Below are 26330 nucleotides of genomic sequence, written 5' to 3' on the forward strand. Positions count from 1 at the left end.
AGTATATCTTTAAGTATGAGTTTATAAAGAATTGTAAAATTTTAGCATGCCACGATAATCAGACAGGCACAGAGCAGTTAATTCAACCCATCTAACCTAGCAACATTTTTAATATAACTTAATTAGTCAGCGGAAATCAATAATATGTTCAGATGTTTTGATTGATAATACGTTCAAATGAGTCCAAATGCTCAAAAAAGTTATCAAGGGTCCGAAGGAAATGCATGATATATACGTAAATCCATTTCTAGCTCTTGCTTTCTGAAGTAAAAATTCACTCTCTGAAGGTCGGAGTCATGGTCGGAAGAGTTCCAGGATAGCTGCCCAACAGAAGTCCTTGGTGGAGGTATAAAGGTATCAACAGATACAGAAGTGATTTGGGAAACAGACCAAAGCAGCTCAAAACGTATATCAAGTCAAGAAAACCGCAATAAATCTCCAAAAAATGTTTTGAAAATGCTACAAATAGAAGCCTCACTGGAATCTTTTCGCTATTCTTAATTGTTCCGACCCCACTTGTGGGGGGGGGGAACTATATACTCAAATGGGTTTTTTTTTGTTCCGTGAATTTTGGCCGACCGATATATTCATCGTAGAGAAATGTGCATGGCATCATTAAAAAGCTCGTCCAGCGTAGAATTCGAAATTAAAACGATTTTTTGAATTTTGTTTTTTTCGAGGAGTTATCGAGGTTTAAAGTTTCATGTGAACACTGGATATTTGGTTCACTTTTGTTCACTTTTACCGTAATTTTCGTTCGAACTAACGTTTTTTTCAACGAAAAATTTTAGTTCAAAACTAGATTTCACGCCAAAAAGTAAATCAATTTTAGGTTTTTAATAGACGAATGGAGATAATAAAGACTAGTTCTAGTCTTAGAGGGAAGTTTAATATATAAAAAAAATTCGAATTAGGTTTGGGAGCTTTTTTTTTTAGAAAATTTTGCAATTTTTTTGTTTTTTCAAGTCACCTAGAGACTACTAGACACTTTTAATATCGAAGTTCCGTTAATGACAAACCTCTTTTACGATCAAATGAAGCCCAATGAACAAAAATTTGTTTCAAAGGGATCGCTCATGTTTTTTTTGGACTCGTATCTCAAATTTCGTAATTTCAAATGAAATTTTGATTTATTTTTTGAGGTTTTACTAAAGTTTTATAATCCTATGGCATAAACTTGTTGACTAAAGGTGTAATAGATTTGCTAATGAGCATTAAGTGAACCTATCTAGTGCTGTGAGTGGACAACTAATGGCTGTTAAGAAATTGAAAATAAATTTTCGAAACTTTTTTTAAAATTAGAAAATCATAAACTTATTTTTGTGAACTGTAAGTTCGTCTCAGTAAAAAAAGCATTGAACTCCTTCATACCACTGCAACATAAGTTAATCTCATCGGCGGCTTTATCAAATTTTTCAAATTTCAAAGATTTCAAATTTTTTAAATTTCGTTTTATTGGTTCATTTTGAAATCTTATCACGTCATCCTAATATTGATGGCTACATCTTCCTTTAGTGAAGACATCCAAAGGATCATAGATAAAACTTTCTTAGAGAAAAATATGGTTTCAATGGCTTCAACACTTTCTTCTCCCATTTTTCTAAAGAAATTTTAGTTTTTGCCTGTATTCGTTGTTTTTTTTTCATAGTCATAAGACATATTGTGATGTCTTATTGATTACCTAGGCATGATAAACATCCTTGTATCCACATCGTGGCATAGAGCGTATTCATTGAATTCCTATGAAATTCCTTGAGTTTAATGGCTGTTAAGACTTTAAAAATATTTTTTTTTGAATATTTTTTGAACATAAATCAATCTTAAGCTTATTTTCGTGGATTGTAAGTCAGTCTCGGTAATGACAGAACCGCTTTGTTTCTACATCAACAACAATTTATCTAGTTAGCGGTTTTGTCTTCTAACTATTGGTTTTTTTTACTTCGGTGCACGAGTTTTCACAATTTTTATAATTTTTGGATTTTTTTTTTAGTAATTTTGGTTCCTTTTGAAATCGTATTACATTATCCTAATATTGATAGCTCCCATTGGCTTAGTGAAGACTTTCAATGGATCGTTGAAAAAGTTTGCAGAGAAAAAAGCTTATGGTTTAAATAGCTTCGATATTTTCTTCTCTCAATTTTCTACCGAACTTTTGGATTTTGCCTGTTTTTGTTGTTGTTTTCATAGTCAATGACTTGTTGTAATGTCTTATAGATAAATTTTGAATGACAAACATCCTGGTCGTCATATCATCTAGGCATAATTTAGCGTATTAAATGCCTTCCGTTGAAAGCTGTAGAATTTTATGACTTTGATACTATGGGTTTTCTCAAAAGTTTCGTGGTTTTGATGTATTTTTCTTTGCCATACGACATATTGTGATGAGTTATTGATGTCACATGAATGAAACCCATGATTGCTATTTCATCGAGGCAGAATTTAGTGTGTTTAATTAACTCCGTTGAAAATAATTGAATTTAATGTCTTTGATACTAGGGCTTTTCTCAAAAACTTCATGGTTTTAATATCTTTGTTTATATTTGTTGTTTTTCAAGTCATTTTGTAAAAATAGAAACAATCACCTTGCTGTTAAAAAATTAATTGAAAATAGAAGAGTTTATACTAAAAAGTTCATTCTCTAATGGCTTTGAAACTTTTCTCGCTTAATTTTTGTGAGTTTGCTGTTTTTTATTTTTAGGTAGCCGTGAAATTCTGATCGGTCTCATAAACCTGTAATGTTGCCTGTAATGCTGCCCATAAACCTGTAATGAGTGATGTTACCCAAAGCAGTCAGTTTAAAGCCAATAGTCTTAAAAATTATGATATTATACATCTTCAAAGATTTTTCAAACTTTTCAGTTTTTTTTCTTTTCGTCAACTTATTCTCGTCATTGAGAAGTCCACTCCAATTCCTTGAATTTCAAAAAACAACTTCTCTACTAATATTATGTCGTAACTGATGTTTTGTTTGGTGGACATTATGCGTTTTCATAAAAAATATTGTGAGTGGTGTATTTGTGTTTCTTTTTTTTCTCTTCTTTTAGCTTATTCAGGTAAAAACAGATCCCAATGATTTTCAAATGTGGCCCAAAAGAACTAACTTCTTTTCTCTTTCAGTATAATTTTAGCTGAAAGAGTATAAATGTAAACTGAAATAAAATTAAATAAAATTCAGATGATAGCTAATGATTTTAATGGCTTCAATAATTTATGTTATTGTTCGTAATTTTTTGAGATTTTCCGCGTCTTTGTGTAAATTGTTCGTTTTTTTTGAGATTTTCTGCGTATTTAGTTTACACCTATGGTTTAGTCTCAGCAAAGACAGGTCCCATTAGTTTCATATTGACTTTTTAGTAAATTTATCAAGAATTATTTTGTTAAAAAGCTAAAGATTTTTTAGACTTTTGAAATTATTTGGTTTAAGAAATGTTGATTGATCTTTGACTTTAACCTCACTTTTTTTTTCTCTATGTCAACTTTTTACCTAATCTCACTATGAAAAACATACATCTGCTGTATAGTTAGCAAAAACTAAATTTGTGGAGTTAAGGTTTTATCTGATTGCATTTTGACGTTGTTACTAGGTGCTTTTTAAATTATATATTTGGTTTCTGCCGTGAAAATTTTGTTTTTGCATATTTTGTTGTTTGCTGTATTCTCTCGTAGTCTTTTTATTGGTAGATCTCGTGAGCGCTGTAATGAGAAATGGCATTATGTAATTCAATTTGTAGTTAGGTTTTGTAGCATTTTTTTAAAACTCAAACATCTATTTTTGTTATCTCTTCACTTGGTTGACAATTAAGTCAAAAATGTAGATGAGCTCGGGTCGGAACATCATGTGCGAACGCACATTAACGAGCCGCCTTGTATATCAAACCATCAAAGACCGTCGAAAAATAGTTTCTTACAGTTTTGATACAAGGCTTGAGAAATACAGTTGCGCAACAGTTGAGCTCCGGAAAACGATTGATTCTTACAGTTTTCGATGCCAGCTTTGAAAAAGACTTCGACAACTGTTGCGCTAACAGTGGAGTTTAGGAAAACAATTCAAATACCTGCTGATCCTCTTTGTCCTTGTAGCCAGAACTGACTCTACTCCAGAGAGTCATGAGCATAGGGGTGAATATCTCCATGCAGTTGTTGAGCAGCTGGTTACCAATCATGATGATGGCCAACTGGATCGACAGTTCCACCATGCAACTGCCAGTACACTGCTCCGGTCTGGCTCCCAATACCTCCTTGTGGTCTCCAGGGTTCCCAGCAAACTTGCCTGCATAACATCAATTAGTCAATAAGAAAGAGAAATTGCAGATTTAAGGGTTCCAATCTCAACCACAACCCCTCATTTGCCAAACTATCAACAGTATTACATTTTCAGTTGATTCAAAACAATATACCCACTGTTTGTTCAAAATGCAGCTCTTAGATTACTTCGCTTTCATTTTGTCGCTTGTTGATAATAGTGAAGCAATCAACTTCACTCACATCTTCTGTTTATAATTCTATTGATGCATAATCCATTTGAATCTAACTTTGAATGGTCGTTACAAGACTTAAACATTACAATAAAATTTATAACAATTATTTCGCACAAAATAAACTATAAATAATCCACATTTCTGAATTCAAACGTGGTTATCAAACGTAACATGTTGCATGGTTTCTGACCTTTAAAGAAGGCGATGTAGACAATGGACGAGTAGTAATTGACAAACTGGAAGACGTATGACTTGAGAGTGAGTGAGTCATCGTACTCCTCCTCTGTTCTGTGCATTTCCCAATCTGTTAGTCTCACAGACAACTGAAACAGTAGTACATCCAAATTAAAGAAAGTGGTTCGCGGCCAAAATCAACAATTTTCAAACAAAACTGGTTGAAGTACATTAATGGCATAATTAAGTAGAACACTCTAACACCAATCATTTGGTTTAAAATAATGTTAACTGGTGTACCTCCTCCCATTGAATAATGTTGCAGAGACAAAGTAGCCATTTTTAGTTTCCCGATTTTAAGGATGAGAGCTCAAAATAATTTCCCCCTTAGGTCATACTTCTTACTATGCCAGGGATATTACCGACTTTTTAACACTACATCAACCTGACCAGTTTCTGGCTTCATCGGTCAGGAATTCCTTTCGTTGGCCGTAATCTGCTCTCAAATATCCAATAGCCTCCCACATTAACTTTCCGGTATTCCCTTGACTCCGAGGGTCACTTTTAAGATACATGAGTTTCTACGGGTTATGTCGTCATCTTGTATACTTCAGCTAACAGGCGCACTGGTTGGAGGCAAGTCAAGCACGGTGGCCCACTCCCACCCATGACAACAGAGGAAGCATTCTTGATCGAAGACCAATGATGCTATACATAGCAAATAGCTGTTCGATGGGACTTCAGAACCTTGCACGTCCTCTCACACTTAGGGCATTAAGGTTCATCAGCACTACCCTGTTGGCATTCATTAGGCAGTGGTTGTTCTTCTAAGGCTACGCTACTTTCATAATTGACTACAGAAACTTGGGGGGTGGGGTGTCGTTTTTATTTGAGCCGGGGTTTTTCCACAAGCAAAACGCTTTATAGCTCATTAGTCACCACTCAACCAGGCATATCATTGGCTCAGAATTGGAGTTAACCAAAGTGAGGCTTGACATAGCAAGCATCTTGCTGGCCAGGTCAGCGATATATTCATATCTGACATACCTTGGTATCTCTCTGTTGGCAGCACAGTGCTTGCGCAGCTAACTGTCAGATAGTTTACCGCCTGATCTAATGACCAGTCTAACCGCAAAACTTCTACATTATTAGATTATTATCTCTAAAAATTGGGCGTCTTGATCCATCTTTGGTGATCCGAAACTTTCACTCTGATGTAATGAAGCCTATGAGATTGCAACCAGGCTTTGACAGAGACGTTTATAGACGTCCTGGACCTGATATCGCTGATACCCCATCTCTGTGGCCAAAGCCAAACAGTGCATAGCCCAACCGCAAAATCAACGACACAAGGGGGTACCTTGACATCTAGCTCAATTACTTTCACTTCCCTAAAATTAATGATACGTAGCAGCATTCGGCACGCATAATTAAAAACTGTGTTAAGTTTACTCAGATTCTTTTCGCTTTTATGACGGTTTAAAGGCCATGAAGAAGATCGGTACTATGAAGACCTCACTATGACGATGCTGAATTTTGAGAGTTATCACACTGATTTCACATATTGTCCCCACAGTTAGACTCATTCACTAGAGCGCATCTGAGCTTGACTAGCGCAATCCTTACTGCCCTCCAATTGTGAGAAACAGCAGCGGATAGATATACTGTTTTGAGAATAAAAATTTTCCATCCCCGGAAATATGTTATGGGAATAAAAAAATCTATCATCTGTCTTGAGAATAAATTTTCCATCCGAGCCTTCTCAGCCTCTTGGTTAAACTAATCTAGCCTGAGTTGCTTTCAGGTGCTTCCGCAAATATCACCAGATCTTCTGCAAAGAGAGTATAATTATTTTCACCACGGTTAGCATCATGAAATATCATTTTGAAGATCAGTGAAAAGAGCAGGGTTCGTTCCGAGAACGCGCACTGAAAAAAAACACCTCTCTCGGAAGCAGAAAGAGAAAGGATGTGTTTTTTATGCAGACACATACAGCGACAGTGGCGAGATTAAAAAAGTGTCTGAGTTTTGCAATCTTGTTAGATTTTCGAATAATTCATTGGGCACTAAGAATTTATTTCATCGGTAAGTTATGTAACTGTTGTTATAGAAACGAGAATGGCTCAAAACAAATTGAAGCTGAAAATTGACGCAGTCAATATCCTACCTTGCCGTATACGAAGTTGCATAGAGTGATGAATGCCAAGTTGATGACAGCAGCAGTTGTACTGGCCACAATGCTGGGCTGATACACATTCAGAGACGAGAAGAGGGAGGATATGAACACACGGTAAAAGATGCACATGATGATGAACGTGATCACAACTAATACCATCATCATCAGAATGCTGAATGCTGACAGAGTTCGCAGTGTCTTCATCCATCTGAAGAACAAATTTTTTTGATGACACAATTTGACAAAATTTTCAACAATTTTTATAAACATTCTGACATATAATTGACTTTTTGAGGGCTCTTAACACCAATATTTTCTTCCTAAACCACTTGAGGTAGAAACCATGCTCAACTGGGTTTTTGCTTTGTTTGCGGTTCATTGAATTTGGGCTGATCGAAATAACTGTCACGGAAAGCTCTAAGTCGTATAACTAAAACGCCCATCGAGAGAAATAATTATATTGGAGGTTTTCTGACTTTTTTTCGTAAGTTTAATGATGTTTAAGGATTTTGCCAGCGTCGAAAAAATTTGACTATATTTTGCAGTTTTATCTCATTCCGCAAAACATTTTTTATCCTTCTTAATACATTTTTCAGATAATTAAACTGCTTAGCGTATGTGTAGATGTGTAAAGTTTACAAGTTTTAGCGCCAAAGTTGGCCGATTTAAACCACTGCGCTAATTTTAACAGTTCATTTTTGTGTGCTCTCTGCGTTGTGCTAATAAATTAATCAAAACTCACAACACACACACACACACACACACACACGCACAAACACACACACACACACAATAATAATAACAATAAAAAACTTTACTGGACAAACAAAGTAGCCATTGAAAACTTTTTAGCTATCGTTTGCCGGGTAAAAGAGGATATTCAAAGTTCAAAACTGTAGGTTCTTCGAATCAACTTTTCCAAATGTGCCAAAAAATTGAACTTTCATTTTGAAAACTTCCATTTTTGTAGTTTCCCTTCTACCGACAATTCGTAGATTTATCATCGACCATGTACTATTTATCGAACTATTGGAAATACAAAAAACTTCTGAAATTTTTTTTTCAGGCTGATTATCGAATTGAATTAACTGACGAACATCGCAACAATTAATATTTACCGATACCCCTTCATTGCAAAAAAGGTAATTTAATTGTGACACCCGACAGTAATTTCATATCAAACAAGAAGTATTCGAAAAAAATGGATTTAGGGGATTTATCAATTTCCTGTATTACGGATTTTTTAAAGAGCTATTTTATTTTTCAATTTCTTTTCTGCTATTATCTGAAAATCCAAAAAATTCTTGAAAAAGTACTGTAATAACATACAAGGCTGATAATTCAAGATTTCAAGAATACCTAGATAAAAGGTCATTTTCTTACATTCTGTACGACGCTTTAACTCTTTTTGAAGGCGCTCTAACAGACCATACTTTTTACCGGATAAAAAGAGAGCAAGATATAAAAAGATACGATCAACACTTTCCGAACGAAATTCAAATCCATAGATAAAAAGTGGACTAACTATTTTTTCTTATTCTTCATTTCTCTCATCCATTTTTCTTTTTTTTATTTGTAGAAAAATTGTGTTCATTAACGTTTACTTTTATAAGAGATCTCATTGACGTTTAAGAATTTTCTCATTGAGTCTTAAATTTCCCCGACAAAACGTGAAAAACGCTAAAAAAAACTATCTAATTGTGGTTGAAGTTACATTGCACTGCAAATCGATACAATAGTTTCATAAACTTTTGTGGATCTTAAACTTTTATATATTCTGCTGAAAGAATTTAAAAAAGTGTACGGGAAAAATATTAGCATCTTGTAACTAGATAATTTAAACTAAATACACTTTTTTCGGAAGACTTCGATACTTCTCGATTTCTATTAAGAGACCTTTTTCACTTATAATGTCACAATAATTGACAAATTTTACTCAAACTTATTCAACAGCTTTTGGCTTGTGCTGAAAATAATATTTTCAATAAATTCGCATTGTTTAGATGCTGCTAATATTCAAAATTTGTCCAATATTGGAAATTGTCATGTTACTGTAAAATTAAGGAGACATGACAACTAAAAAGAAATAATTTTTTGTGACGGAAGTTTTCAAATTTTTTCTGTAGACTCTGATTAACTGGTACATCATGCCTACATGGAACATGTGCGAACGCTCATCACCAAGCTTACTTGTTCCCACTTTTTTTGAAAGAAAAACATGGGAAAACTTTATGCTAGCCCCATTTTTTTTGTTTTTTTATTCGGACAATTTTTGACTTTTTTGAGGACACCCCACTCTAGCATATGTGGCATCAATTTGAAGCTCTTTGAGACCAAAAGTTCATTACAAAGAAAACGTTCAGGAACTTTGATTTTTTGAAAAAAAATCACCCTTTTCTACCCACACTTTCGGACAATTTAGCCTTAATTTTTTTTGATCGAATTTAGCTGAAATTTTGGTCAGAATTTTTTGAGGACACCCCACGCTAGCATATGTGGTATCAATTTGAAGTTCTCTGAGTCTAACAGTTCATTACAAAGAAAACTTTCAGGAACTTTGATTTTTTGAAAAAAAACACCCTTTCTACCCACAATTACGAACAATTTAGCCTTTTTTTAATCGAACTTAGCTGAAATTTTGGTCAAAATTCATTCATTTAAGACATCTAGCGGGTTATTTTTCGCGTGCATCTTTGAAATTCAACTATTCTATTGCATTGTCCATGTCCTCATATAGTAGAGAAAAACAGAAATTGCGTTTTTTGAGAAAACTTGCGACAAATTTTCAGCCATTTTTAATGAATTTCTAACCCTTCACTGACATCAACTTTTCATCTAATGTTCAATTCGTCTTCAAACTTTGTTTAAGCCTCGATAAACAAAGCAAAAATTACAAGAGATCTGTCTATTGAATGTTAATTGCTTTGAAAAAATTTTTGAAAAGTCAAAATAAGTATAAAGAACTTTTTCATATCGAACCTGAAAAATTAGGTTAAGTTTTAGATGAAACCTAAACTAAAAAAAATCAATTGTCATCAGCTAAAAAGCAGATGAGAACTGTCCATAATGGGACTAGATAACCAGTCGACAAAAAGAAATGCAAAAATCAAAAACCCATCAAACTCTTCAAAACAAACTTTTAGAAGTTTAAAAAACAATTAGCTTATAACAAAAAATCCTTAATAAGTTAGAATATAATCCTTCAAGGGATCTCCCTTTGGTAATACTAAGCCATTGGACAGGACAACAAAATAACTTGAGAAACAAAAAACTAAAACAATTACGAAAACACAAAGTATTGAAGCCAGTAACGTCATCAGTCATTATCTGAATATTATAGTTTATTTCAATTGTTGTATGAATTATTTTAGTCAGTATATATATGAAAAGTTGTAAATGTTCACTTCGGCTTCATTAGGAAATCAATGGGACTTGTTATTAAGGAGAATATATTAAAGGACGACGAAAAGAAACAAAAGTTTACCGCTCAAAAAATATTAAAGAAACGCACGGTGTACAAGATATTAAAAATCAGCTGTAACACAAAAGCAATAAAGAGGTTGACGTTTAATTCACAAGAAATCAGATGCCACATCTGAGATGTAGAACAAGGGAAAATTTCAAAAAATTTCAAAAAATCAATAAAACACAGAGAATCTAGTGAAGAAAATTGAATATGTTAAACTGATTTTCTTTTCAACATCAATGGGATCTGTCAGTATTGTGATAATGTGACTTCGAAAAAATGTCTACAAAAGTGACGAAGAAGGACCAGGCAAAAAACAAAAAAAAACGTTCAGAAAAGTGCAAGAACGCGTCAAGGCCATTAAAATCATCAGTTGTTCGCTAACAATTTTCCCTATTTTTTTATAAGAGTATTTTCAACGCCAAAAGGAACTTTCAATATCGTTATAAGGTAACAAGACTTCAAAAAAACCACAATTCTAAACAAACACGCAAAAATCACAAAATTTTTTGAATACCCGTAGCATCAAAGTAGAAAAACAACCATAAGAAGACAACCACACTAATTTTAGAGTCTGTGTTAAACACAATGGACCAGTCATTAGTGGGAAAATTCTGTAAGATCACAGAAAAGAGTTTAAAAACAGTTAACGAGCAAAATGCTCTTTCAAAAATTTTTAAAGACTCAAGAACCACAAGGTATGCACTCAAAGCATTAGGTAGGTTCACTTATTTCTCAGTAGGATGCCAATTGCATTTTCAATTATCAAGGTTAAGACATAAAACTTAGAAAATGCAGGCGAAAAAAAAATACAAGGAGTACTAAAAAGATGATGTCGAAGCCATAAAAACTATGAGCGATGATTCCTTGAAAACAAAAAAAATGTTCATCGAGCCCCTTTTTTGGACCAAAATGGGGTTTTCATTATTAGAACCTAATATGAAAAAATAGTTGTCTCTAAACGACAGGATGAAAACCAAACAAAATTGTGAAAAGAAATTCAAAAAAGCTCTACAATAGAAATGGGGTCTTTAGATGTTAAACATCCCTATGAGGCCAAAACTTTTTCATTTGCGCTTGTGTTGACAGAACACAAAACTATTCCTTATATTATTGTATTAAAAAAATGTGATGAGACTTTGAAAATTTAGCAATTTTAGCAAAAATGAACAAAATCATAACCAAATATCAAATGTTCAAAAATTTTTGAACTTCGATAACTCCTCGAAAAACATAAAATACAAAAATATTTATCTATTTTCAGATTCTAGCTGCAAGAGCCTTTAAGAGATTTTCTAAGATGAATGCATCGCTCGGCCAAAATTGACTGAACAAAAATCATTTGTTATTTTTTTACGAATTAATGTTTTGAATTAACTAAAATAAGGGAGTATACTGCAATTAATCTTCTGAGCTTTTTTGTGAAATGTGCTTCCGCAAAAAAATACACGATGACGGACAGTAGATTCCACTTTTCACCTTCGAGTTTAAAAGTGAAAAACCTTGACTGAAATTTCCATCAGGGTAGCAACTTTTCATCCTCAAACTTTATAAGTTGAAGTTTTTAATAAAACTTTCAATTTCTCGAAGAGTTATGAAAAAAAGCAACCAATATCCATCAAAAACCGTCAATAATGCAAAACGATTCGAACTTAAAGTGCCCGGGATTATTTACAACACATTTCAGGAAAACTCTTTTGATAATAGTTATCATAATTTAAGCACAACTAAGTATTTCGTAATTAAAGGTCTCTCAGGAAAACTTAAATATTTTTCCAGGTTGTTTCTGTTTCAAACTTCAGCTAAAAAACTTGAGCTTTTTTGAAATAGCTTGATAAAAAAACCAAAGTTTGTTGCTAAAACAAACTTTTCCGAAATATCATGAATATATATATATATATATATATATATATATATATATTACGCTTTCAGAAACAAATTTCGGAACATTTTGCCATTCGCAGAACAAGCAGCGATCCTTCTTGTTTGAATCTGTGCTCAAAAAGAAACAAAAACTCAAGCAAGAAAATTAATCTCAACTGGACTTGTATGCTCAAACATTTTTATCGTCTTAAAATTGTCGAAGTGATCAATCAATACACAGTTGAAATTTTCAGTGTCTTCAAAAAAACGCCCAAAACAAAAAAATTGTACGGTTACTCCACAAAAATATCAGGAAAACATCCAAAGTTTCACCTTCGGGTATGACTTTTCAGAACCTATTTCAGCAAACTAACATTGGACAAATAATAGAAAGGCTTTTCCGTGTATGTATCAATCTATATATGTATGGAGTTCCAGGAAGTCGCAAGCAAAAATGGCGAATGCACAAGCACGTAACTTCACTATCATTGTCAAGTGATCTAGCCTGCATTACAAATGAAGAAAATGTCAAATTACAAAAAAACTGGATCCCACCTAAGCTAGCAATTTTTGTTCATAATATACTATATTCATGAAGCAAAATATCACCTACAGAAGTTATTTTTAAGCATGCTCTCTTTCATCGCTAAACCAATTAGCCTGAATTAAATCTATCTCAAGCTTATCTCATTGCTCCGACATTTTTTTTAAATCTCAGATTATGAGTATGTATCCCCATATCTATAAATAGAGTCACAAAGAGGTTTCATACAGTCACAATGTTTATGCATCGTAGAGAAAAGCGAGCCGATAAATTTTTTAGCTCATAAGACCTGCCTTTAATTCATTTTTAAAATATCTACACGTACTAAGGCAAGTAAGGGAAACGCTTAAAAGCTTGACGGAACACGATCAAAAAAAGCATCTCTAGAGGGTAGATAAAGAGAGTTGTATCTTTTGTTTTTAGACTTAACAATTTTCAGCGAATCCTGGTTTTCTGACAGTTTTGGTAATCGAAAAAAAAAATTGGTAAATACACAAATAAACATCAAATGTGGGATTCCATTCTCTTTTGTTAAATCTCACTTACCTTTCGCGCAAGAGAGACACGCGTTAAATTGGTTGAATAATGGTTCATATTAATCTGCATAAGTGAGAGCCTGTGCCTTCAATCGTCATTAAAGCAAGAGGATTCCTTCAGCACCTACCTTGGAAAGTGGGGTTCTGTTTCCCCAGTAATTGGATTTATCCAGGTCTCCTTGGAAAGCGCTGCATATTGTGGTCTAATGTTACCATACTCCTCATCCAGCTCGTAAACATTCCATCGGAACGCATACTCAGCCTGGGTTCTCTTCCAAAGCTTAGCAAAGAACAGAGCCCAGATGCTAACCGCAAATGCAAAGAGAACAATGGAGTTGTTGTCCGCGATGTGAGATATGTACGCGTAGGCACAATTGTCTTGCAGCGGATACGTGTCGCAGTTGTCGCATATTGGACACATTGTCAAGTTGCTGTTGCACACGAACTCTACCTGGTCACCAGGCAATGAGAAAATTGAATAGAAGAAAATTATTAATCCAAACATCGCAATCCACACCAGCATTCTGGTGTAGTAGCCCAACCACAAGAAGTAGAAGGCGACGCTGGATCCGAAGTACAGTTTGATATGGTCCAAAGGCTGCGCGCGCCAAAACTTCTTAGCATTGGCCCAATAATTACGCAGGACACTTCTCAGATTGTCAGATCCCATTGGCTCCAAAGGTCCGGAGTGCAATGCAAAAGCTCCTGTGAAGTGTCCGTCGTTGACCATCCGTTTTATCCCAACTTTACCTCTGTGTCGGTCCCCATAAGCAGCCGCTTCCATGACTTTGTACACCAAGTAGCTTCGATCAGCAGGAGTCAAAAACTTGTTTGGGTCGTCATGGTCCATAAACTTGTCTTTATCTCGCATATCAAATGGCGCTTGGAACGTCTGTTCAACTTCAAACGGCAGTTCTTCTCTCACTTTGGAATCGCACCAATCAGCAATTCTTCCAGTTACGTCATAATAGTCTTTCAACTTTGCTTGATTGCCAAATCCAGCATGCGTGGAGTGATCAACATCAAGCGGGAGCAACAATTTAGTCATTTCTGCCATTTTGAACGCAGTTTGCGGAGGCAGATGGCATAACGTGCAGATATAGTTCGTGTTTTCCAGCCTAATTTGTTCTATTTCCAGGTCTCCATTCGATGTTATGCTATCCAGGAATCGGTCGCGATACTCTCTCGATTTGCGTTCGTCGTCCGATTCAAATAGTTCCCGACTGCTGCCGGGATCCACGACATTCTCATCGTCAAGGGTTCCGTTGGTTCCATCTAGATCATCTTCAGTATGCAATAAAACATAGTCTACCTTCCGTTCACCATCCGATAAATATTTATAGCCATGCGCTACGGACATTGTTCGAACAGGCGTTTACTTAATTTATACTTGCTGATTATTTATACGATTAACTTTAGTTTTTCATACGTTTAAGTTACAATGTTTGCAGTAGTAAGCTTCGTCCAATTCACATAAGCTAAAATTAATTTAACTTTCTCAAAGCATGAAAATATCTCAAGTCAGCCAAACTCACGATTCTGCTAATGTTTCTAGCGTGAATATAAAATTAATTCGCGTTTTAGTTTTGACCAGTTTTAAAGCCGAGCCAAAGCTGAAAGTCATAATAACTAAATTCTATTACCACTGCATGAAACTAAAAGTTCAGTGAATTAAGATAATAGTCTCAGAACCAAATGGTTCAAATGTGTATTCACGTTGTTCATACCTGGTCTTTTCTAAAGCATTGATCAATATACAATAAGAAGTTGCAAGTTAAAAGTTGTTAAAATATTCTTGAATTATACTGAATGGAGGGCTGCGTTAATCTCAGCGTTCATTTACAATTTGAAAAGCGAGTTTAAAATCAGTTCAATTACAAATACATGACCTTTCAAAAACAATTTTCAGTATATTTTGCAGCGAAAGCTCGCTCTGTGTTTCCTTTCATTTTGGATAATGAAAAATAACTTTCAAAAATTCTTCCATCGCATAAAACAGTTCGTATATACTTGCATCTAAATCAGCAGGCTCGACAAAAAAAAATGACTTAATCAGAAATGAAAGGAAACTTTGTAATCATTAACAACACTGATCTTCACGAAATAATTTTCACGTTAAAGATATGAGTCTAAATCTGTTAGGCAGCGCTTGGATTGGTTCGACGACGTGAATGAATCGTCCGATGAGTGACGTTGTTTCTCGATCCTTCATGACAGTGTACAATTGTGAGTTGAAAGGCGGTTGGAATTCTTGTACTGCAAATCGGACAAAGCCACTGCAGTCTGCTTTAAGTGTCCGAAGGCTGAATCTTTCTGGGCTATAACAACAATTTTCAGGCTTGCATGTCATTCATATTACATGTCATTGTAATAAATTTACATGCAATAAAAACGATACAATTTTTTTGGATTCTTTAGAGCTTAAGAGTAACTTTTCAAATAATTTCAACTAACAGGTTAACAATTAAAGATCTAAATAAGTGCATATTATGAAATAGTCCAGATCTCGATAAAAACAACTATCATATCACCCAGTCTTCTCAATCATATCCCATCTGATCTCAAACTTTGGTATGCCATGCGAACGAAGTATTCTCTCTATCTTCTATCTTTCTGGTTTCTCAGAGTTTCACCTCTAAAGTTTGAGCAGTCAATCTTCATTTCCAAAAATATCTAAGGCATCATTTAAAACTTGTTTTTAATACGACTGTCTGTCTACATTACGTATTACTCTTTGTACCAATATACCCACAAAAACAATGAAACAAACTGACTAACGTCGGATGAATTGCTCTCGAATGACAGGCGGGGGCAAATTAATTTAGAGGGGGTAAAACTCACAAAAGTTTTACGAGTGCAAGAAAACGATCCCACATGCGTTCGAACCACGGACATACAGATTTGCAGAGTGACATCATAACCACTCTGCTCTAATCACTTTGATTGCCTCTAGCTCTCAATCTCTTTTAGCAACGACCTTGATTTCCGAACGAGAGCAACTCAGATCACTCAAAAATGGCGAACTGAAGCGTGAAGTCACTCAAGAAGTCAAAGAATGTTCTAGAACAAAAGCGCAAAACCAGTCAAGAAAAAATTTTGCAACAAAATGCCAACACGTTTACAATAATTGCTTCAAACTTTGTCTGAGACCAATTAAAAGCGAAAATAAAGGGTTTAGGGTCCTGGTTGCGAAAATATTAATCCTTCAACTTAAGTTTCTGGTTTTGGAGTATACAAAAAATCGTTATAACTTTATAAAGCGTTGCGCACTGCGATACACCCATAGGAATTAGGCAGTCTCACTGTCGAATAATTTCAGACAAATGTAACAAATAAACCGCAAGGTTTTCTGGCAATTCTGAAAACAATTCCATTTTGTCGCACAGAAATTGTTCAGAGCTTTTGTTCCGTGGAGAAATTTACCAAAAATCTGAAATTTTTTTTAAAAAAATGACAGTGCATGTGAGTACAATACACTGTTTTGTGATTAGTCGTAACAAAAATCACATTTTCTTCGGATCGATGTTATAAGAAGGAAATGGTATACAAAAAATGCAAAAAAATTCTTAGAAAACTAAAAAACTTCAGAAAAAGCACTTCTTTAACAAAATATACTTTCTATTTTATGGAAACTCTAAGAATCACCCAAAAAATTGTCTCCAAGAGAGTTTCGATGAATAGCATTTTTAGAGTCTAGTAAGCCAAAAGCTCAAAGAGAACTTAATGTCCTCCAGTCGTTACTGTTTATCCGGTTTTTGCGATCGAAAAGTCAGAAGGGCGAGACGACAAACCGGTAAAGCAAAAAATCGCATTAAAAAAAACCACATGAGCAACATAATTGCTACAAACTTCATTTGAGAGCAATTTTTTAATATATTTTGTTTAACTTCCGGTAATATTCAAGGCTAAAAGGTGACTTCCAGGTAAAAAAGATTTTTTTATCCCATATAAGCCCCCCTCTACCTATCTAACCTACCCCCTCCCCCAAATACAGACAAAATCAAAATTCTCAAAAATAATACGCTTCAAAAACAAAAAAATATAATTTCGCTTTTAAATAAATGTTTTTCGCTGTTCTTAAAATAACAATTATTTAACGTACTGATACTCGACCAAATACGCATTGTTGTCGTTATGCTGAGTGATTGCGCAATTGCAGCGCATCGTTCTTCGATATCGATAAAGATTGTTTGGAACATAACAATTTACGAAAAAAAACAAGCAGAGCTAATTCTTAAGAACCTCAAGAACCTTAATTGTCAAGAGCCTTGAATATCAAGAGCCAAGTCAAATTAATTTAAACAATAATAACCTTATGCAAAAAGACTACTAGTTCGCATAAGTCAAGTATGCAAAGTAACTCAAATATAAACAAAATATTACACCCCATAATTTCTCTCAATTGCGCAAAAAACTTATTACGGCTATCTACGTTCGATGCGCTTTCAAATGATACCATTCAGAGCGTTTTGCGCGAGATATTTATCAGCAGAACAAACGAAAACACTAGGGTCGAAACAAGAATAAAAAACTAAGCTTGGGCTAGAATAAAAAAAACTTATTCCCAAAATTTTTGGGCACTTTAAAGAAATTTTTATTTAAACCCATCGCCAGATTTCAGAAATTGTGAGAAATGATATGATCGTACCTTACGGTGACATTTTCTCCAGGGTAAAAGGCGTAGGTATTTTGCAAAGCCAAAACTTGACCCTCCTCCACCCAGTCCCCGTCATCAACCTGAAAAGAAGCGATCAACAAAAGACTAATCATAGCCGGAAGATTGCCAGAAATCCGCCGTTGGCGCGCTTGTTGCACAACGGGATCTGTATTTTTCTGTTTTTACAATTCAAAGAATTATAATTGTATTGGGGCGCTGTTTTTTTTAAGATGTGTTCACACATTTTTCAATGACTTTGATCTTTCAAAACGGGATAAACAGGTAAAGCCCAGCGGGCATTAAGTTTCATTAGAGGCACAAAATGTACGTTAGTAGTCCTTCAAGTGCCTAGAGTGTTGCAGCTGCTGTGGTGGCCTCAATTTAAGTTTGAAAGGTCATTTTTAGGAGTTTTTTGGCTCAAATTGGTGCAGTTTTTCATGTTTTTTGTGATATTTTTTAGTTTTTTGTTTGATTAGTCTTAGGTTAAAGTTTTTAAAAGCTGATGAAGGTCTTTTGCGAGACAAAATTACTCGTTATGGCTATTTTATGAGCTATATGTTTGTGTACTACATACACAAACACGCAAAATGATACTAATTTTTGCAATTTTTTACAAGTTTTTTGAAAATGTTTGTCATTTTTTGAGTTTTTCCAGCTTCAGGGAATCTCTAAGGTTTAATAACAGGGCACTGTTTAATTTCTAGTAACAATGGATTGGTTTTCAACATTTTAATGTCTCGAATTTTAGCATTATTTTTGATAAAATCTGCACTTTTTTTAAGATTTCCTAAATTTTGTCTTTTAGTCATTTTTTCTTACCGAAGCAGCCAGATAACCTCATACAGGGTTTGATAGTATGTTTATATTATGTATATTAAATAGTGGCTAGGGGGCAATTGAATGGTTTTCAACACTTATAAAGAAATTCTATTTTTTGGAATTTGATATTTTTCATAAAAATTATTGCCTATCGATCTTTGAACAACTTAATTATTTAAGGCTTGGATTTGGGCTACTGGACAGCCTCTGGAGACACAGAAATGATTCTTAAGAAATTAATATTATAATTTTCAGCAACATTTCATTAAAATTTGCACTTGATTTCACTTTTAAAAAGTTTTGGGTCATTTTCGAGTTAATCGATCTTTAAGGGCCAATGAATTTTTTCAGGACTCGCAGATGTAATACTGCAATAATTTAAAAAAATGGTTTTGGACCATTTTTTGAAAAAGGTATATTTAGAGGGATCAAATTTTGCCTGAGGGGTAAAAGCTTCAAAGTTTTAGCAATGATTATATTTTTGTTTAGATTGTTTGATTGTTTGTTTCTCAATTTTTTAAAATCAATATGTTTGTGTTTTGGCTGGCACTGTTCAATAGATCTGCTGGTCAGGTAGAGTACTTCTAAGTTTTTCATTCAATTCTTTGAATTGTATTTCAGGAGTTGTACTGCCATGTTTTTTTTTTCAGTGTCAAAAAGTGTTCTAATTTGGCGTCCAGTTGTAGTTGGATTCTAAAACTACACTTGAGTCAGCTTCTAAACTGAAAACTAATAAGCTTAATGCCAATGTCAGCTTGCAAACACTAATGAACTTTGATAATCTAATGCACTATGACTTAACGACAGGGCTTTATCGGTTTATCCCGAGTCTTTTGACTTCGACAGTATTCACCACATTGCGTAAATGAATGAGCGAAAGAATTTAAAATAAATTCAGTTGAAACAGTGAGTGAAGTAAGTCAGAAGCCAAAGGTGAAAATCGTGACTTAGGTATAAAAGAAAAACGTGATCAAAAGGTAAAGCGAACCAAAAAACATAGCCAGAAAAACTCCGGAAACTCGAAGAGTTGTCTTCGTGAAATAATTACCTTTTAAATCAACTGGTTCCTACTAAATAACTTAAAACAAAAAAAATAAGTCAACAAAAGAAGATCGCCCATAAACCCAACTGAACTAATAAATTACATTACTCTTTGTTTTATAGGAGTAATGTAATTTATTAGTTCAGTTGGGTTTATGGGCGATCTTCTGCACGCCATTGAAGACATCAAAAAACGCGAGAGGCAAAAGACAAACCATGTCATGTTCCCAAAACATTTTTGGGGAAGAAAAATTTGAACCCTTCAACAGATGGCCAAAATGTGTTATAAAAATTGTCAATTTCCGTAAGTTCTCTCAATCAAAACACTATTCTGCAATATTAAAAAAAGTATTCAATTGGTAACTAAAAAAATTCTGTCGCTTTAACAATAAAGATTAGCTGTACCTTTAAATCACAATTAACGCGATAAAACTAAACAATGTCCAAGAAATTAATCAAATCGAAATTAATCACGACTAAAGAGACAGAGACAGAACAAAATTCGAGCGCAAAAAATCGTATGTTAACAAAATCCAGCCCTAAGAATATTAGCAGAAAAAGAGTGGTTCAAAGTTTGTAAAATTGAAGCTAGCAAAAACTCCATGCCATATTATGTAGAAGAAAATCAATTGCAAACAAAATTTTTACCTAAAAAATCAAAGGAAAAAGACAGAACTTATTAGTTCAAATCGATAAATTTCAAATTAACAAAGGCGAAAAAACTATAGGTCTTAGGAGAATGTGTGAAAGAAAGATGCTAGATTGTGAAGAAGAAAAAAAGTAATTCGCAACTTCTGAAAAATCGAAACTAAATTCAAAACTCTAATTAAAAATCAATTTGAAAAAAATTGAGGAAATATATATATATATATATATATATATATATATATATATATACACATATATATATATATATGGATATATTGTTATTGAACAATCGGGGTTTAAGAACATTATATAACTATCTTTCTGTCGCAGTAAGAAGTGAAAACAGATTAATTACGAAACAGCAAAACAATTTGAAAAAAATGTTCAAAATATGGTAAAAGTGTTCACTGAATTCTAAAGAGTTATCGCAAAAAAACCATTAAATTAGCAACAAAACAAAACGAAACCAAAAACACCGACGGTGCACCAAAAGACTTTACAAACACAAAAATTAGAAAAGACAAAAACCGCCAAAATCGGATTAGAATGTGTACAATTTTATAAAAACAAAACACCTCACGTCAAAAATAGACATCCAATTCAGTAATTATCAAAAATCCGTTGACATATTTAATAACTTATTTTTAAAAAGTAGGCTCAAAGGGCCAAAAAGAAAGAAATTAATGAAAAGCCAAGAATTGACCAAAAAATTGAGAAATATTGGCCAATTTTGCACTTGAAACACATCACTAAGCTCACAGAAACATTGTGGTATCAATTTCAGATGGTTGCATATTGATGCCGCATCCATCAGAATTTACTTCTACAAAAAACCAACTTACTAGAAAAAATTATTGCAACTTGGTTTTTTGTAACCAAGCTACAAAAAAAACCATGTTAGAAAAAACCAAGTTATAATAAATAATAAACCAATTTACAATAAAAACCAAGTTACAATAAAAAACAAGTTCAAAGTCAAAATGTCATTCACTGAACGGAGCGCATGAACAAAAAACTTCTCTCGCTCAGAAAAAGTTAGTTTATACGGCAATTTTACTCACTTTCACTATAAGGTCAAAAAGCCGCCTGAACAAAAAGTACTTCCGGTAAAAAAAACCTTAAAAAAACCAATACTCCTCTTCGAGTCGTAAAAAAGGAGAGTGCCTACGTAATAGCCATTGAGAGGCTGACTACGGCTATTAAACAGTAGCATAATCTGCGGAAAACTAAGGGCTATACAGCACTACCCGGGTTGACCTTATAATGGATAATGTTGAAAAATTACAACTTATTATTATGTCTATGAAAAGTGGTAATCATAGAACTTTCATAACATGAAAGTTGTAATTTAAAAATTTATAGAGAAATCGTGAATAGGGCTAAAACAAAGCACAAATAATGTGTTTCAAAATAGGTTCCACGCAAAACAAAGGGCTAGTTTGAACTAGTGTAATAAGGTTGGAGATATAAAGGAACCAATAATTCAGAGGATTCAAATTTGATCACAAGAATGCATGATTTGCTTTCTTTTCTTCTGTGAACATTTTTCTCTGGTAATGCGTAACCACGTATGCGGGTATTTTGTACCCATATTAAGATGGTACAAACCATTGCCATTTAATATACGGTTTCAAAATAATAATTAAGAGTTCAAATTTTACAGTTTAAAATTAAACAGGTCCGATGACATCTTAAAAATATCAGATGAAATAATTAACTTTTCGCCTGAAGGGGAGAATAAAACTGCAGGCGAGAAATTTATTTAAAATTTTAGCTACCTGTATGGTCCTGTATTTGCCAGGAGTATGTCTGCGTCTGTTCCTAGCCTTCCTTGCAGCTTTTACTCTGGCCCAGCGTGGGTAGTTTAAACTGTTGCTACCAGGAAACAAGCTGCCTAATAGTCTAGCCATGTTTGCCGCCGATCCACCGCCAAGGCCAAACATGCCACTCTCTAGAAAAGTTTTTGAATATTGTGCTGGAGAAATTATCAACTCAGAAACTTTACGTCCACGGAAATATCTATAACAAAAATTTATAACTATTCCTGAAATTTAGGTTTTAACTAGCATACAAAAATGTAAATAACATGCGAAATTCATTTGCATATTGCGATTATCTATTGAAAAATTGAATTAAAACTGCCATTTTTTCTCGTCCTGGAAAAACTCAACTCCTTAAAACTAAACTCAACTAAACTCCATAACTTGGTATCGACTATACTTTAAATCTAGAACAAAAATCGATTGCGATTCACAGATGATTAAAGTTCATCATTTAATCTATAATAACCCAATCGTAGTTGCTGTCACACAAATTTGTTCAGCTACAGCTAAACTAAAATCATACCCTTTTATTGAAAACACAAACCTTGACGGATTAGAATTTCAACCGTTGCCAGCAATTCAAGCCAGTTCAAAAATACTAATTATATAACCAGCTTCCAGAAAGTTACAGGAAGGGAAACTAGAAAGGAACAGAACAAAAATAACGGTAGTTCATGTTGGCTGTCAGCAGATTTGTAGAGAGAAAGAATTGTTGCCTCATCAAAAACGAAATCGAGGAAATCATAGCGCAGCGCTGCGGAATTGCAATAAACTTTTCCGTCAAAATGGGGAAGATTCGACATTCAGACCTCTAACGTGCAAAAAGCGGTCTGATTATACAATTACACATCAAAAAATAATTGGCACATATCTAGTCTTTGCCCTACAATAACGAAGAACCTGTTATCCGAGATGAAATCTGAACTCAGATCTTATCTTTTAGTAAGGTGAGTCTGGAGAGGAAAGGAATCTGCTTGATTGATATTTGGGTCAAAGACACTGGTGCCAAATTTCACTGCAACAAAAATCTACTGGAAGGCTGTGCAGATGAAGACAGGAGGAAGTACCAGGACGCTTTCCACGAGACAATTATACTTTACACCGTTACTTTTCAGTGATCTTAAAACCTTCGCTAGAGAGAGAATGAGAAATGACGTCAAGCGCGCAAACGCCGTTAATGAGAGGAACAAGTCATTCAGAAAATTTGACCTTTTCAGCTTTGCTGTGTGAACAAATGTTAAACGAAAAAAGCGTCAGACAACGAAACAAAAAAACAGCAGGACAAGTCCTGGCGTACAATTCAAAAAAATTTTCATTGACTAAACAAAAGGCTAGACCTAGTTGGGACCATGATGAGGAAAACCATTTCTAAAAAATCAGATCAAAAAACTTAAAAAACAGAAAATCAAAGTTTAAATGCAGCATGTGAACAAAAAAACAACTAGCGAAAAAGTGAGATCTGGTTTAAGCAAAAAAAAACTAGGCCTAGAATGAACTATGAATGGATTGAGGAAAATCATTAAGAAAAGAATCCGATCCAATAAATCGAAAAAACAGTAAAAATCAAAGAGAAATTGCCGCATGTGAACAGAAAATCAGTAGAGAGAAAGCGAATTTTTGTTCAAACACCGTTCTCTCACTCTACTTAAATATTAGAGTTAAAAAATTTCATGCCGCAAAACCACTCGCTTTTTCGCTCCACTTCCTGTTTCGGCGTGACCAAAATCACTACTCCAATTTGACTTCAAAAATCATGAAAATGTGTGAACCGATCTTAAAACAAAAAAACATAACCGGAAGAATTCCGGAAACGACTCGTAGAAAATTGCCCATACTTATGACTAAACAACTAGAACAACTATCGTGAACCCTGAACCTCTACAAATGCCATAAAAAATTTAAGGAAGAATAGAAACGGCATTCAAAAAACAAATTGAACAAAAAAAACTAGAAAAACTGAATGACTTTTTTTAATAGTACAAGGAAACATAAAGCCGAAAGAAGTTCCTTTGCAATTAGAGCAACGAAAAGCTTGCAAAACAATGGGCAAGTGATTATAGGCTAAAGAACTTGTCTAAGATTCAAAGAAAATCTGCAAAAAAATAAGAAAAAAGGTTTAAAATTTCTCAACTTTTCTGTCAATTTTCCAAAGAAAAAAATGAGTCATGTCAAGAAAACTTAAGTCTAATGGTAACTGAATATTCCTTAAGTGAAATGCGTCTATTCAAATCCCACTTAAGCATTAAAACAAAAAAACAGGCAAAAATCATTAAATTTCATCTAAAAATCAGCAAAACCGATCAAAAACCTCCAAATTAGCATTAAACTCAAATTAACTTCATGAAACCTTCAATTCCTGTCAAAACAAGCCTAAAACAAATACATATCATAATCAAACTTCAAAGCAATCAAAATTTGCAAAAAAAGCTAAGCGAGCGAAAAGTTTTTGTTCAAAAACTTTTCGCTCGCTTAGAGAAAATTTTTTCACACATCAATTTCTCGCTCTCTCAAAAACAGCGGTATGAACAAAAAGCACTCTCTTTTCGCTCTGCTCTTCACTTTTGTTCAGCACCAAAATCAATCCAAATTTTTTCACGTGTTTCATTTCCCGTTTCAAAAATCACTCCACTAAAATTGATTGAAAAGAAGGAATTCTCCAATACTCCTCTTCGAGTCGTAAAAACAGCGCTCCAATAAAATTCAAATTCTTTGAATTGTAAAAAAAACCAAGAGCACTGCAATATAGCTCCGCTCAGCCTACAGCTTCGCAGCGTAGGCTGAGCGAACAACTGCCAATGAAAATCAGAGAAAGCAATTGTTAATATTATTTCAATGGACAGACTGTTATTAAATGATTGTCGAAGTTTACCTTCGCTGGTGATGCAAAAAGATGAGGTAAACATAAAAAAGGTTAAAAAAATAGACAAAATGCCTGACAATAGACGAATTATACTGCAGCAATCCATCAGTAAATAACAACTAAAGTTAAAGACAGCAAAGTTGGTTTCCAAAAAATGATATTGATTTCAAATTCTATCTTCCTTACTTTCAAGTAAAGGTAATTCTAAAAACCTCAATCTTTCCAGGAATCTTGATTTACAATTATCTGTCTTGGATGGCCTCAATTGTATTTCAGTTGCAGTTTACTTTCTACATTTAGATTTAATTAGTAAGCGTACAAGTCAATTTATTGGGTGAGCTAGGTCAAGATGCTCAAAAAATTCATCTCACGATTGACCTAAACATTAATTCAGAAAGCAATAACGAACACAAACGCCACGCACACATACGACTTCTGAAAGCGATAATGCATTAAAAAAACTGACTTTTCAGCTTTTGATCAAAAGATTGATACAAAACACGCGGAATACGATGAATTGACTAACAATGAGCTATAGTTTAAAGCGCAACCGGATCTTTTCTGCTAGCGCCCCCCTCATTGTAGCCGATAAATTCAAGCCCTCATTGTAGCCGATAACACCAAAAATGATCTAATACAGAAATTTTTATTGATGCTTACGTTATATGCAACAAATTTTGGTTGAATACGTAATACTTTCAAACCATAGCTGTGGTAGCTTTTAGTAAATGCATATTGCTCATATATGTTCACGTATAAGATTACTTAGCTTTAACAATATGTTTACACATTTATAAATGGGGGGTGCCTAACTAAGCGGGGGGGGGGGGGGGGGCTAGCAGAAAAGATCCGCGCAACCAACTATTCTCCTAAACACATCTATTTACTTGATTAACTAATTCAAATAAAAAAAAAACGGCATGATAAAACATAAACCGACTAAGGTGGGATGAATTGCTCTCGAACGACAGGCGAGTCAATCTACATTACAGGTGAGTAGGTTATTAGAGGTGCTTCGCGGGAATTAAAAAATACAACTATTAAAAGAGATCCAATCGGTGAGGTGGCGCACGCAGTTTCCATTTTACATGAGAGGCATGGCCGTGAACAGTGCCCCCGTTAACAGCTGTTCTGTGTTAGAGCTGCTTTTGAGAAATGTTTACAGTAATACTGAGGTATATAGATAAAGCGAGTGAGGGAGGAATCTCGTAAATCTCATTTTTTGCTTTCGATCTGCGGTAAGAC

The 26330-nt window shown here is 34.1% G+C and overlaps 2 protein-coding genes across 2 annotated transcripts in view; both read right to left on the reverse strand.

Annotated features, from left to right (window-relative positions):
* LOC142336409 (anoctamin-7-like) overlaps positions 1 to 14864 on the reverse strand; it is a 39704-nt gene extending 24840 nt beyond the window's left edge. The window contains exons 1-4 of the mRNA XM_075385213.1: positions 13366 to 14864; positions 6820 to 7036; positions 4669 to 4801; positions 4056 to 4270 (exon numbers count right to left, since the gene is read on the reverse strand). Of these exons, the coding sequence (XP_075241328.1) occupies positions 4056 to 4270; positions 4669 to 4801; positions 6820 to 7036; positions 13366 to 14597 (1797 nt within the window). The 5' untranslated portion in view covers positions 14598 to 14864. The remainder of the gene's footprint in view (positions 1 to 4055; positions 4271 to 4668; positions 4802 to 6819; positions 7037 to 13365) is intronic.
* A 227-nt stretch (positions 14865 to 15091) lies between these two features.
* Positions 15092 to 22350, reverse strand: LOC142337248 (uncharacterized). The gene is made up of 3 exons (XM_075386401.1): positions 22181 to 22350; positions 17886 to 17974; positions 15092 to 15555 (listed from the first exon to the last, which is right to left on the reverse strand). The coding sequence occupies exons 1-3, from the start codon at positions 22343 to 22345 to the stop codon at positions 15348 to 15350; spliced, it is 462 nt and encodes a 153-aa protein (XP_075242516.1). The 5' UTR covers positions 22346 to 22350; the 3' UTR covers positions 15092 to 15347.
* Between the last annotated feature and the right edge of the window lie 3980 nt (positions 22351 to 26330).

This window comes from Convolutriloba macropyga, chromosome 3, assembly GCF_964194025.1.
Source record: "Convolutriloba macropyga chromosome 3, txConMacr16.3, whole genome shotgun sequence".
In the NCBI taxonomy this organism is placed as follows: Eukaryota; Metazoa; Xenacoelomorpha; order Acoela; family Convolutidae; genus Convolutriloba; species Convolutriloba macropyga.